Source organism: Musca domestica, unplaced genomic scaffold (genome assembly GCF_030504385.1).
Source record: "Musca domestica strain aabys unplaced genomic scaffold, Musca_domestica.polishedcontigs.V.1.1 14, whole genome shotgun sequence".
Classification (NCBI taxonomy): Eukaryota; Metazoa; Arthropoda; class Insecta; order Diptera; family Muscidae; genus Musca; species Musca domestica.
The window spans coordinates 6,527,982-6,541,943 of record NW_026712192.1 but is presented as its reverse complement, the minus strand read 5'-3'; the positions used below and the strand labels follow the sequence as shown (position 1 = coordinate 6,541,943).

The window sequence follows — 13,962 nt, the reverse complement described above, 5'->3', positions numbered from 1 at the left end:
TAAAAATGTTCTGAAACCTACAAAACTAGAAAGAGTTTTTCTCATTGATCATAAAAATATTTAGATCTAAAAAAAAATTGAAAAGCAAAAAATATTAATCCTGCCACTCCACTCTTGAAAAATTATGAAAAATCTGAAAAATTCCCTCTATTTGAGTCCCTTAAATCATTGTTAGTAACTCCAAATATATTAAAAATGAAATCCTCAATGGAATTACAACTTATAAAATGCTAAGTTATTATAAATCAAAATTTTAAACCCGTTTTATGAAGAGATTTTGGTGCACATGTACTGCATTTATTGGCAGTCGTTTATTTTTAGTTTTTTGCATTATCTTCAATAATATTATTTTATGCAAATCCAATTTTTTTTTCCAAATTTGGCTTCCGAACAAGATAACATAACATAAATACAAATATAATGTGAAATTGGTGTTAAACAATAATGTTGGCAATTAAAGTCTATTTATTTTTTTTAGCAACAACATATTTATAAACCCATTAAAAACTTCACTTGGTCAACTATGATGTGGAGATAGATACTCATTTCTTTAATGATCGTTTATTTAATGTTTTTTTTTTTTTTTTTTGTTACTAGTTTTTGGCCCGATTTTTTCAAAAATCGTTGGATTCCCCCGAATAAAGAAATGCTTCAGTGAAACATCAACACTTTCCTTGCATGTTTTGATTTCTCAATGATTTTATGTCAAGTGGCAATAGAGCGAGAGCGAGAAAGAGAGAGATGAGCAACTTTGGCATTTCATTAGTGAACAGTGGGAACAGGGAGAAATAGAAAAAAGAAGCATCTCTTTTTAATTTTGTGTGACAATGATGCTGCATGATGATCTCTAAATTGGATCTGGTATATAATGTCATGAACTCCATGTGTTTGGCAACAAACGCTCGAGACAAGCATTCGATAACACACGCACATCTAAAGTTTGCCATCCCGTAACATTTAAGCTTTGGTTTAACATAATGAAGGTATGTAAATTATGACAGTTACATGACAACCAACATGGATTTAATTTATCAACGTTTTATTCATTCCATTTCATTGCAGGTATTTGTGTGTTTGTTCGCCTTGATGGCCGTGGCCAATGCTGGCTTGTTGAATGGTCTCTTGGGTGGCGGTGGAGGAGGCGGTGGCTCTGGTTATTCTGGTCATGGTCATAGCCATGGTGGATCCGGTCCGGTGTATAAAATAAAGGTTGTGTCTGAACACTCGGCCTCCTCCGGTGGTGGTCATGGTGGTCATAGTGCTCCACAAAAAGTCATTAAAGTAATTCATCAACATGCATCATCATCTGCTGGTCACGATCATGGTCACGGCCATGGACACGCTGCTGCAGCTCCTCAAGTAATCAAAGTTATTCATCAGCAATCATCTCACGGCTCAGGTGGCCATGTAAGTGCACCCGCTCCCGTACAAAAAGTTATCAAAGTTGTACATAGCCATGCCGCCTCATCTTCTGGTGGATCTCATTCTGACGGTGGTTATGATTATGCTCCTTCTGTTGAATCTCATGCTTCGGCCGAAAAAGTCATTAAAGTTGTACATCAACAGGAAGCTTCTTCCCATGGACATGGCCATAGCCATGGTCATGGTCAAGCTCAATCTCAAGCTGCCGTCAAGACCATTAAAGTAATCCACTCATCTGAAGGTCACTCTGCTGGTGGTCATGCTGCTGGCCATTCAGCTGGTGCCGGTCATCAGGAACAAACCAAAGTTCTTCGCGTAATTCATGAGCATGTTTCAAGCTCGGCTGTTGCTCCATCCACTTCATATTTGGCACCACAAGCAGAGGCTCATGTATCTCTTCCTGAACCATCCTATTTGGCACCCGCATCTTCCAGCTCTGCATTCAGTTCTTCAGCTGCCCAATATAGTGCTCCAGTTCAATCTGCTGGCCCAACTTCTTCGTACTTGCCACCTGTACAGGAACCTGCTCAACATTTCCATGCTCCAGCTCCTCAATACAGTGCCCCTGCTCCAGCTCCCCAGTACAGTGCCCCTGCTCCAGCTCCTCAATACAGTGCCCCTGCTCCAGCTCCTCAATACAGTGCCCCTGCCCCAGCTCCACACTACAGTGCCCCTGCTCCAGCTCCACACTACAGTGCCCCTGCTCCAGCTCCACACTACAGCGTCCCTGCTCCAGCTCCTCACTACAGTGCCCCTGCACCAGCTCCTCAATACAGTGCCCCTGCCCCAGTTGTTTCCCCATCCACATCATATTTGCCACCTGTACATGAACCCGCACCCCATTTCCATGCTCCCGCTCCCCAATACAATGCCCCAGTTGCCCAGCCCTCATTTGTTGCCCCAGAACCTGTTCCCCAACACGTTCCAGCTCAAACGTATGGACCACCTCAATATTAGGAACTTTCTAGAAAATTCCTCCATGAGGAAATACTTAAAGGCCATATAGAACATAACAAGCGGACTACAACACAAAACCTCATTTTGTAGCTGCCCTGTTACATGCATTTTAGATTTAGTTAATGTTATTAGTAATAGTTAGCGTTAAACAATAAAAGCAACAAAAATATATATCAAAATTAAAATTGAGTTTTTATATCGGCGAGGAATCTCGAAATCCGTGTTTAGAAACCTCTAAGAATCTCAATTTATCCTAAAATTTCAATCAATACCTGGGCTAGGCAAATCAATTGAATCAAAAAGTGAAACTATTATTAACGGATTTGATCGTCATCTAAATATAAGGAAAGTCCAGAGCCTAAAGACTGTCTCATTTGTTGGGCATATCGGAAAATCGTGTATGACGAATTTCCCAAGTTCTCTAAAAACAGGAAAAGCCAACCCAAATTTGATTTCAAAAAACTACCTTTTTTTGTTAATTAAAAATTATTTATTTTTTAGTTCATACATTATTATTGAGGTCCTAGACCTTTTTTTTTCAAAAATACTCATAAAGTTTGTGGCTTTACTAACGAAAAATATTCCTTATCCAATAACACTTCAATGGATTTCAGTGCTAAAACTTATCAAATTTTCTCGAATTCGGTTGCGGGTTTTCTCTTAAATTTCAAATGACCCCAACACTTAATCCAACGTTGACATTGACCTTGGCCTACTTATAAAAACATGCCATCAAAAAACACCGAAACTCTATATCGTGTCATCTCTTTTGATCGTCTACTCAAGCTACTCTTTACTATGCATCCATAGTTAACATTCCAGTTTCAATCATTAGCATAACATTTTAATAAGTCATCATCTTAATGGTGGTGTTGTAATCTGGAATGCTTCAGAAGAGTCATTAGCATTACAAAGAAAAAGAAGAAGGCAACGATTAAATTCGAAGATTCAATCGAATAGTGCCGCCTACAAACATTGTGAGTTAAACAATACACCTGTACTAAAACAAACACAATAAAAAGGTTGGCGGAAACAACAATTGATGTTCCATACATTGATGGCCAAGGGAAACAAATTCTCTTAAATATTTAAATATATTTTCTTGCTTCGTGTTCACAAGCATCCACGGCATCCACTGTCCAACATGTATGGGAAGGTGTGACAAAAAAGTTTCCATACAACTGATTGATCTGATTTTTATACCCTCCACCTTGGAAAGGAGAGTATATTAAATTTGTCATTCCGTTTGTAACATCCCTAAATATTCGTCGTAGACCCCATAACGTATATATATTCATAATCAGCATAAAATTCTAAGTCGATTTCCGTTTGTCCGTCGAGCGTCAAAATTTAGCAGAACAATTTGTATTGTGTCTAGGATGGTTGGTATTGAAAATGAGATATATCGGTCCACGCTTTGGTATAGTCCCCATATAACGGTACCTACCGATATTCGGTATTTTGATGATTTTTGCCACATTTCTTCGCAGATTTGTCTAAAAATTGGTATTTGTTGGTCATAATGGGTTCTTGCTGCGGTGGCGAAACATTGCATGTATAGGCCTACGTTTTGGTATAGCCCCCATATAGCGGTACCTCCCGATGTTCGGTATATTATGATTTTTACCACATGTCTTCGTGGATTTGTCTAAAAATTGATATTTGTGTGTCCTAATGGGTTCTAGCCCCGTTGGCGAAATATTGTATGTATAGGTTCAAGTTTTTGTATTGTATATACCTCCCGATATTCGTTATGTTGATGATTTTTGGTGATAAGGTGGAGGGCATTAAAAATTCGGCCTGGCCGAACTTATTTTTTTTATTTGTTTTAGAGTAGCTTCATAACCAGTAAGAAGTAAAAAAAGCACTAAGGCCGAACATTGAATACCCTCCACCAATTGCAAAGAATTTGCGAATTTTCAAAAAAAATCTGTTTAAAATTCTGTTAAAATTTCCAAATAACGAATGTAGCCGTTATATTGGGGTCCATACGAAGACGTGGACCTGGTATTTGAAACAATTCCGGTGAATAATGTCGCTAAAATCAACAAAGTACCGAATATCGGGAGGAACCGTTATATGGCGGTTATATGAAGACGTGGACCTGCGTGAACAATTTTCTGTCATAGGTTGTAGTATCTACTTCGAACTTCAAATGCCAAATTTGAAACAATTCCGGTAAATATTGTCGCTAATATCGAGAGGTACCGTTATTTGGAGGCTATACCAAAACGTGGTCCTACATGGCCGATTTTCAACAAAGACCTAAAATGGTAAAGACTAGACAAAATGCATTTTGATCAAATGGTTTGTGTCTATACTATCTAGATAACAGCTCATGACAGGACCATGCTAATATAAACAAGTTAAAAAGCAGTAAGTTCGGCCGGGCCGAACTTTTAATACCCTCCACCATTTGCAACGAATTTGGAAATTTTCAAAAAATAAAATCCTTAAAAAATTCTGTTAAAATTTTAAAAATACCGAATATAGCCGTTATATTGGGGTCTATATGACGTGGACATACATATGCATTGTTTGTCATAAGCCATTACCATATTCAAATTCGAAACTGGACCCGCACCGACAATTTTCTGTCACAGATTGTAGTTCCCATAACGAACTTCAAATACCAAATTTTAAAAAGTTCCGGTTAATAATGTCGCTAAAATCATCAAAATACCGAACATAGCGAGGTGCCGTTATATGGGGGCTATACGAAGACGTGGACCTGCACAGAAAATTTTCAGTCTTAGGGTGTAGTATCCATTTGGAACTTCAAATACCAAATTTGAAACAATTCCGGTGAATAACGTCGCTAAAATCATCAAAATACCGAATATAGGGAGGTACCGTTATATTGGGGCTATACGAAGACGTGGACCTGCAAAGACAATTTTCTGTCTTAGGGTGTAGTATCCATTTGGAACTTCAAATACCAGATTTGAAACAATTCCCGTGAATAATGTCGCTAAAATCATCAAAATACCGAATATCGGGAAGTACCGTTATATGGGGGCTATACGAAGACATTGACTTGCACAGACAATTTTCTATCTTAGGGTGTAGTATCCATTTGAAACTTCAAATACCAAATTTGAAACAATTCCGGTGAATAACGTCGCTAAAATCATCAAAATACCTAATATAGGGGGGTTACCGTTATATGGTAGCTATATGAAAACGTGGACCTACATGGCCCATTTACGAACTTAACCTGCCTACTGGAAAAATAAACATGTGTGCTAAATTTTAGCCATCTATCTCAATTCATTCGAAAGATAGCGTGATTACAACAGACAGACAGACGGACAGACAGACAGACAGACAGACGGACGGACATCGCTAAATCGACTTAGAATTTTACGCTGATCAAGAATATATATACTTTGTTGGGTCTGACATGAGTATTTCGAGGAGTTACAAACGGAATGACAAAGTTAATATACCCTCCATAGTATGGTGGAGGGTATAAAAAGCCATTTATAGAACAAAAAGACAAACAAAAGTTTGAAAAATCAAAAAATTGGGTTTCAATATTCTACTCCATAGACTTTCCCAGTTAATTGTATATTGCCTAAGCGGTTTAAATCGCTTAACATTGCTAACTATGTTGTTACGATATCATAACAACAGAGGTATTTTCACAGGGTTGCCATTTTGTGACTCTGTCTTGTCCCATCTTTATACTTCTATGTCTTTGTTTTCAATACCAAAAGTCCTGCAGACATAATATATATTTGAGTAAAATTTTATCAATCTACTTCATTTCGTTCGGAAGCTAGAGTAATTTCCAGAGATGGACAGATGATATATAATTTGTGGGGTCAAAAATTTATATTTCCAGGCATTACAAACGGAATGACAAACTTAATATACCCTCCATACTATAGTGGAGGGTATAAAAATTGTGATTGTATAAGATTGCCTTGGTAATTGTACCATGTTATCAACATTAAGACTTATATTCTTCAAAATGTAGTCTTTTCCAGCTGCAAACATTCCACTGGACTTAAATCTGGCAAACTGTAAACGTACTCTAACTTTGTTTTAATGTAATACGAAGGTTTATAATGGATATTTTGGCCAGTAACCATTAAGAAACATTATTTTAGCTCAGATAAAATAACAATTTTTTGGAGTTTATAATTTTTGGAGAAGTCCGTATATATTTTAGTGAAGTAATTTCAATCGAAATTGAGCACAATAGTCTATTAAAAATTGTTGGTTAAAAAGGATAGATCGGCTATTAAAGCAGAACATATTAATATAAATATTAGAATAGCCTAGTATACTTTTAGGCAGAATACAATGGACGTGACAAAATGCCTTTTAACCAGGGTTTAATTTTTTTACACCCTACGCCACTATGTATATGTACAGTATAATATGTCTTTATGCATTTGCTGTAACAGGCAAAAGGAAACTAAATTGTCCCATAGTTCCTCTTGGTAATCTTCAAAGAATCACATTCTGAGTCAATTTATGCATGTCCGTTCGTCGGTCGTTCTGTCCATATATTTTTGTAAACAAAAACAGTAAGGTAAAGTCAAAAGTCGGACGGGCCGACTATGTGATACCTTACATCACTATGCATATATGGTAGAGTTCCCGTAACAAAATAATTTGTTTGAAGTAGATCATACCACCTATCAACATTTGCGTATAGGGCAATTATAGTTTGGTTTCAGAGGGAACTAATATATGGGAGGCATATCCAATTCTGAATCGATTTTCACTAAATTTGACGGACACATTATAATCTTTTTTGCCAAATAACATTGCTATAGAGTGCATGATTTCACTTTAAGAAGGATTATATAAAAATATAAATATTTTATATAAATATACATAGGAGCCGAGTTCCACAAAATGGAAACGTACGTTCCGAAATTCACTCCATTTGGGCTGATGTTATCCATTATTTGCACAATAAGCCTGAGATCGGATTAAGGATATATATGGGAGCTATATTCAAATTTTAGCCGATAAAATTTGTCAAAGACATTTCTGAGCTCTATAAGATGACTGGAACTTGCTTCTAGACTGAATTCGGTCAGGTGTACCATACCAATTTAGAACTTTTGGACTGAAATTGGTCATTTAGTGCACAGTTAATCGATTGAAGATATATATGGGAGCTATATCCAAATCTAAACCGATTTAATCAAATTTAGCAAAGGTATTTCCGAGCTCTATAAAATATCCGGTACCAAATTTCATTCTTGCGGAGTTCATATTACGCATGTGAAGGACTTAAAACCGAATCGGATGACACATATAGATGAGAGCTATAGCTATATCTGAACCAATTTTCTGCAAATTTGATGTACTTGTTTCTAGGCTGAATTCGGTGGGATGTACCAAATTTTGACGCACAATTAATCCGAAATCGGTTGAAGATATGTGGGAGCTATATCTAAATCTGATTCGATTCTCATCAATTTCAATAGGGTTCGTCCTTGGGCCAAATAAATATTGTTTGGAAAATGTCATCTCAATCGGATAATAAATGCGACCTGCATTTTGTTCACAAGAATACATGGACAGATTGACGGACTGACATTCTTAAATCGACTCAGAAAGTGATTCTATGAAGATCCTCAAAAGTAACTATGGGTCTATCTCGCTTCCTTCTCCATGTTACAAACAAATGCACAAATACATAATACCTTTACCACTATATGGTATAGGGTATAAATACAGACACTGGGGTCTTGTTCTAAAAAAATATGATATATAACATTATTCCTCTATATCTCTATTTCATTTTCACTTTTTCAAATTTTTTCATAGTTTTTATAGTTTTCAATTCACAATTTCAAGGACAAGAATTGAACATTCATTGTCCGATTGATTTGAAACTTTGCAAAGTGCATTTATTGAAACCAAGGACAATTGTCCCTCCAAGCATCCCAAGGATGACGGTCCCTCACACTGGTAAAATGTACTCCACCAAAGGTATTGGATCCAGCTATCAGATACAGCATAGATTCAAATTTAGATATAGATCCCATATATAATAGTGTTAAATCAGCTGGAAGTTGGATGGATTTTGGCGAAAATCGGATGACACAAGTGCCTCCTTCAAATATAGTGGAAATCGATTCCAACAAGAATACACCTCCTATATATTATTTTCATTCAATTTCACATTGTATAAAGTATAAAATTATAAATGTGTAAGTACAAAACCATAATACGTATTCAAAAAAGGTTCATGGTTGTTGTGATCTACTACACTTAAATTCCAAATATTAACGGCTACTTTTTACGGGTAGCTCTAATAGGATTGGTGAAGCGTATCAAAAAGTCGGTCCTGCCCGACTTTTAACCTCTCTTCTCATTCACAACTAAATTATTGAAGAATTTTGGTTTTTGTCTGAAACATTATTTCTTTAAATCATTATTTTGCTCAAAATTTAAATTAACGAAATCTGTATTTACTTGCACATCAAGTCAAAATCTGCCGCTCTAAAACCAAATCTGTATTTTCTTGAACATCAAGTCAAAATCTCCCGCTCTAAAATCATGTATTCACATTAAAATATAATTGAGTATTCAAATCCCGATCTAATTAACAAATAAATACCATTTCCCATTTTTTGTTGTTGTTCTCGACAATCAGGGTTTTTTGAAAACCACAAATCTTTTTCTTTACTTAAATAATTTGTTATTTTAAATTACAACGGAATTTAAAGAAAGATGATGATACTTTTCTTGTTTCTTGTTTTTTTGCTCCAATGAGCGATTTTAATCTAAATACACTGAAAATTTATTAAATTTATTCGGCAGCTTTGATGAGGGCTTCACAGCATTCAACGGCAATGGCAGCTTCAGCCTTAGCCTGAAAGGGAAAATAAATGTAAATACTATTTTTATACAAGACCGATTAACGAAAACATACCTCATCAGATGAAGCAGAGGAAAGAGCAGATTGGTATTGGCTCAACAATTGACGAGCCTCATTGACATCGATGTCGGTGACGCTGTGAGCTTCTTCAGCCAAAACTTGGACAGAAGAGTCTTCGTTTACGGAAATGGTACCACTGGAAACGAAGTATTTGGAGGTTTTGCCGTCATTTTCGTAGACTTGAACAACACCAGGCTTCAAGACAGCTAGAATTAGATGAGAAAATTACATGGTAAATCCGTTTTTTTGTAAATATAATGTAGAAATAAATTAAAAATATTGTTTTTATAAAAAAGTAGAAAAATACGATAAGATTGCGCAGTGCATAATACTCCTGCTCAAGAAGTTGTTCTTCCTTTTTAGCAGAGACAACGTATTGATATCATTTCTCAATGTTTTTTTTTTTTTTTTGTTTTTCGAATATATGTATTGTTGTTGTTTTAATATAATATTCCAAGCCATTGTCAGTTCATAATAGACTTGATATTCACTAAGTAAATTTGCAATCAGTTTAATTATTTTGAAAAATTCGAATTTCCTTCATTTGTCTGGCTTAAATACCGTTTGTTGTTTAATGTCGTTTTACAGAACATTTTTCAATAATGGGAAGGTGAGTACTGTGTTTGCTGTTTGTCAGATTTTAGGTAAGGGCATTATACATTATTTGCATTTCCTTGATATATTCCAAAAATATTTAGTTAAAGCTCTGATACTGCCAAAATTATTTGAAGCCAATGCCAATAAACCATCCAACTTCATTGTTGTGGAACAGTGCCGTTCTTAAGTCTCCGAGAAAATTGCAACTTAAATTCCGAAAAAAAATTCATATCAATTTTATGTCACTAAATTAATTCGATGAAATGTTGTATCTTTTCAAAACTTCAATCTATGTTTATTACATAAAAACGCATCGTCCCACAAGAGAAATTATAAATATTCACATCATCATTGTTTTGTCAAACTTACCCAAGGTTGGGACGTGCTTGGCCAAGATACCAAAGCTTCCACTGAAGGAGGGCACATCGACTTGACGCACTTCAGCATTATCGTAGAAGGTTTTGTTGGCAGCAGCAAAAGTAAGTTTCATTTCATCGGCATATCCACGGCTTTGGATCATGCGGGAACCGCGGACGGCCAACATACGAGCGTTCTTGACGAAAGACATATTGTTCTGCAATATGAAAAGATTTTTCGATTAAAACGCATATCCTTATACACAAATAGAATTTAGTCCTCCAAGAAACACTCCCGAAATTCTTGAAATTTTGTCCATTATGTAACTTTGTAGGTTATGACCACCAAACAACAAACATAATCAACGATTGTAAAGTGGAATTTTATTGAAAATATACATATTTTGAACGGAGATGAAGCAATTAAGACTGTACACCGGTCATTACCTATTTATTTATTTGTATTTCCAGTCAAATGTCCTTTGGAATTTACGTGAAAAACCTCGGCTGCTACGGTTCTCCAAAATGCGAAATGTCAGTGCGGCTAGTAAAAAAATTAAACAGCTGTCAGTGTCACTTGCGAATGGCAGCACTTTTTGTATATCAGTGTTGCCACTTCATATAAAATAGTGATGCCCATTTATTTCATGCAGTTATAACGGATATTAATTACTGAACGAAAAAAGCCTTCAACAGATGTTTGATTTTGTTTTGTTTTCTTCAGATGTTTGATTTTGTTTTCTGGTGACAAAAACAGCAACAATGGGAAAACGACTACGAAACAATGTGTTTGACTTTCTGTCAAAAATATACTAGGTCTACCTGAAATACTTTGTTCTTTTAAGAAAAAATCCAGTCGGAATTCTATCAATTCTGTTTTACGTTTAAGTCATATAAAAATTTTAAATGAGCCATACATAATCTTTGTCACAACCATGGTAAAATTTTGACAACACCTCATTGTCTAAAAGTTTATTTATAAATCCATTGTGTATACACAATGGAGAGATGGGAATTTCTATTCAATGACTTTAAATTTGACATATAAATTAGAGAAAACTGCAGAGCAGGATGTTATTTTTTGAAATGAGATTACCTTGATTTATTTGTTTTTTAGAACTTAATTTAAATATTTTTTTTTTCAGTTCCAGTACCTTCAAAAATCTACTAGTTTTCCTATTTTCTTCAATATCATAAACGTTAAAGCGGTTATCGTAGTAAAAACTTTTATACTCTTGCATTTCTGGAATAGAACATTTGTAAACACTTTTCCATGGTAGAATTAATAATGATCACATGTTTATAATTTCTTCAAAATTATTCCATTGACGAAATGTGTATTTATAAACCCACTGTATATACACAAATCAAAGATGGACCTTGCCAAACCAGCTTAATTTGAAGGGTAAATTACAGAAAAATAGAGAGTTGGATATGTTTATTGCTTATTGAAATGAGACTACCTTGAAATAATTGCACTTCTCAAAGGATTGAAAAGAATACACACCCAAACACACCTAAAGTTGTCATGTCAATCCAAAGAAATAACAATTAATTAAAGGTAAGCTCATCTCAAATAATAACCATCATGGTAGAATGAAGAAAGTAAATTCATTTCAAATAAACATATCCATTTCTGCATTTTATGTAACTTATGCTAAGTTCACATAGCACGTGATTCGATCTCTATTCCTTGTTCGACTATTAATAAAGAAATATCTACTTAATTCTCCACACAAAACTTGCTGAGCGAACAATGGTTTTTGTTCTTTGTTCCATTCAAATCACTCTCAAAACTATGATGAAATGTGTGTCATCCCTAATAAATGAGAGCATTTATCAAAAAAATAAATTATGAATTTAAAAATTCAAAATAGAAAAATTTAATGGAATTTAAAAAAAAATAGGGAGGACTGAAAGTTATGAATAAAAACTACAATGTTGAATGGCGTCTCTCCAGCAGAATTTAAAAATAGAAAAATATAAAAAAATATGTTCAAATTGTCAACATTTACTTAAAAAGTGGAAAACATGAATGTAAATTGTAAAATTAATGATATGATAAATCATTTGGAGAAAAAAATAATTTCTTCTATTTATTTTAGTGAGAATTTCATGTATTTTCGTATAAATTCCCATTAAAATCAACAAACAAAATTTAAAAAAAAAATCTCTGTATTTTCTGTAATTTGACTTGTCATATTTCACTGCATAAAAACAGGTTCCCATCTCTGATTTCTTTATATACAATGGATTAGTAAATATAAAAATTATTGTCAAATGAATAATTTAGAAAAAAATTAAACATAGGATTGCATAACTTTAGCTTTTTAATTCCACCATAACATCAAACTTAGTATTTTCTGTATTTTACTTTGTCAAATTTAATTTTTTTAATTTGTGGAAATACAATGAATTTTTGGATATACATTTTGACAATGAAATTTTGTCAACGGTGTAACCATGGTAAAATTAAGAAGATATAAGCATACTTATCTCTGCATTTTCTGTAATTTTCCTTGTCAAATTTCACTGCATAAAAAATAGGTTTCCATCTCTGATTTGTGCATTTAGTATGAATTTATAAATATATATTTTGACAATGCGATGTTGTCAAACGAATAATTTTGAAAAAAGTTGTAAGCATATGTTTGCATGACTTTAACTTCTTGATTCTACCCATGGTACAATAAGGAGGCAGAACAGCTTCGTAAAACTGCAAAAATACAGCTCTGAGGCTATGCCCGCTTCCTGTCAGAATTCTTCAAAATTATATGCAACGAGTTGTTTTAATTTATTTGATATTTTTGTTAATTTCTAAAATGAGTCAAATAACAGCTACCCATGGTACAATGAAATAAGAGAACCTCATTTCAAATTAACATTCCCAGCCATGCATTTTCTGTAATTTACGTTGTCAAATTTCAATGCATAAAAAACAGTTCCCATCTCCGATTTTGTGTGTGTATACAATGGATTTTTGAATGTAGATTTTGACAATTAGATGTTGTCAAATGTAAAAATTTGAAAAAAATTGTGAACATATGATTACATGACTTTACCTTTTTATTGAAAAAAAAGTTGTAGAGTCAGAAAGCAATTTGCATATCAGCCCGAAATGCATGTGAGACTAAAGGTGAGAATACATAAAAGGCTTTTTTTGACCGGCTTAAGTCATTGGCTGGCTTCTTCATGGTAGAACAATGAAGTTAACAGCAAGTTTCAAACTAGTAGTATATGCTCTGGTCCATGGTAGAAGAATATAGGTAGACGCGTCGACACAGCTCCTGGGGCCAATGAACTGTCAAACCAATTTTGGAATTGAAAATGTTGAATGAAAAATTTTTTAAATTTGTAAAAAATTTTGAAAAACGCGAATTATAATAGCCTCCGAATGACGTAGTATAAGAAAACATATAAAAATCTACTTATATTATCCTGTATTCTTCTGCCATGCTCTGGTCTGTTCCAGAACTGCAAGGATGTGTTTACTACGATAAACGATTTTCCCTTTATGATATCGAAAAAAAGGCAAAAAAAGTAGATACCTGCAGGTTCTGGAATAAAGTTTTTTTGTGTAGGTATTTATTGTGTTGAAAAATAAAAACAAAATATTTTAAAAACCAAAGATTGGAAGAAACGTACATTGCATTGCGAATTAGAAGATTGAACTGTTTCGATTATATTTTTGAAAGAAAATCGAGGCATTTCATCTAT

General features: G+C 34.3%; 2 protein-coding genes across 2 annotated transcripts; one reads left to right on the top strand and one right to left on the bottom strand.

Annotated features, from left to right (window-relative positions):
• Positions 1–627: 627 nt before the first annotated feature.
• LOC101892803 (uncharacterized) lies at positions 628–2,551 on the top strand. Its single transcript, XM_005185833.4, has 2 exons — positions 628–983; positions 1,063–2,551. The coding sequence occupies exons 1-2, from the start codon at positions 978–980 to the stop codon at positions 2,377–2,379; spliced, it is 1,323 nt and encodes a 440-aa protein (XP_005185890.1). The 5' UTR covers positions 628–977; the 3' UTR covers positions 2,380–2,551.
• Positions 2,552–9,102: 6,551 nt separating this feature from the next.
• On the bottom strand, positions 9,103–10,851 carry LOC101892283 (ATP synthase subunit delta, mitochondrial). Its single transcript, XM_005185830.4, has 4 exons — positions 10,693–10,851; positions 10,259–10,463; positions 9,287–9,498; positions 9,103–9,226 (listed from the first exon to the last, which is right to left on the bottom strand). Exons 2-4 carry the CDS (start codon positions 10,455–10,457, stop codon positions 9,164–9,166), a joined length of 474 nt encoding a protein of 157 aa, XP_005185887.1. The 5' UTR covers positions 10,458–10,463; positions 10,693–10,851; the 3' UTR covers positions 9,103–9,163.
• Positions 10,852–13,962: the final 3,111 nt, after the last annotated feature.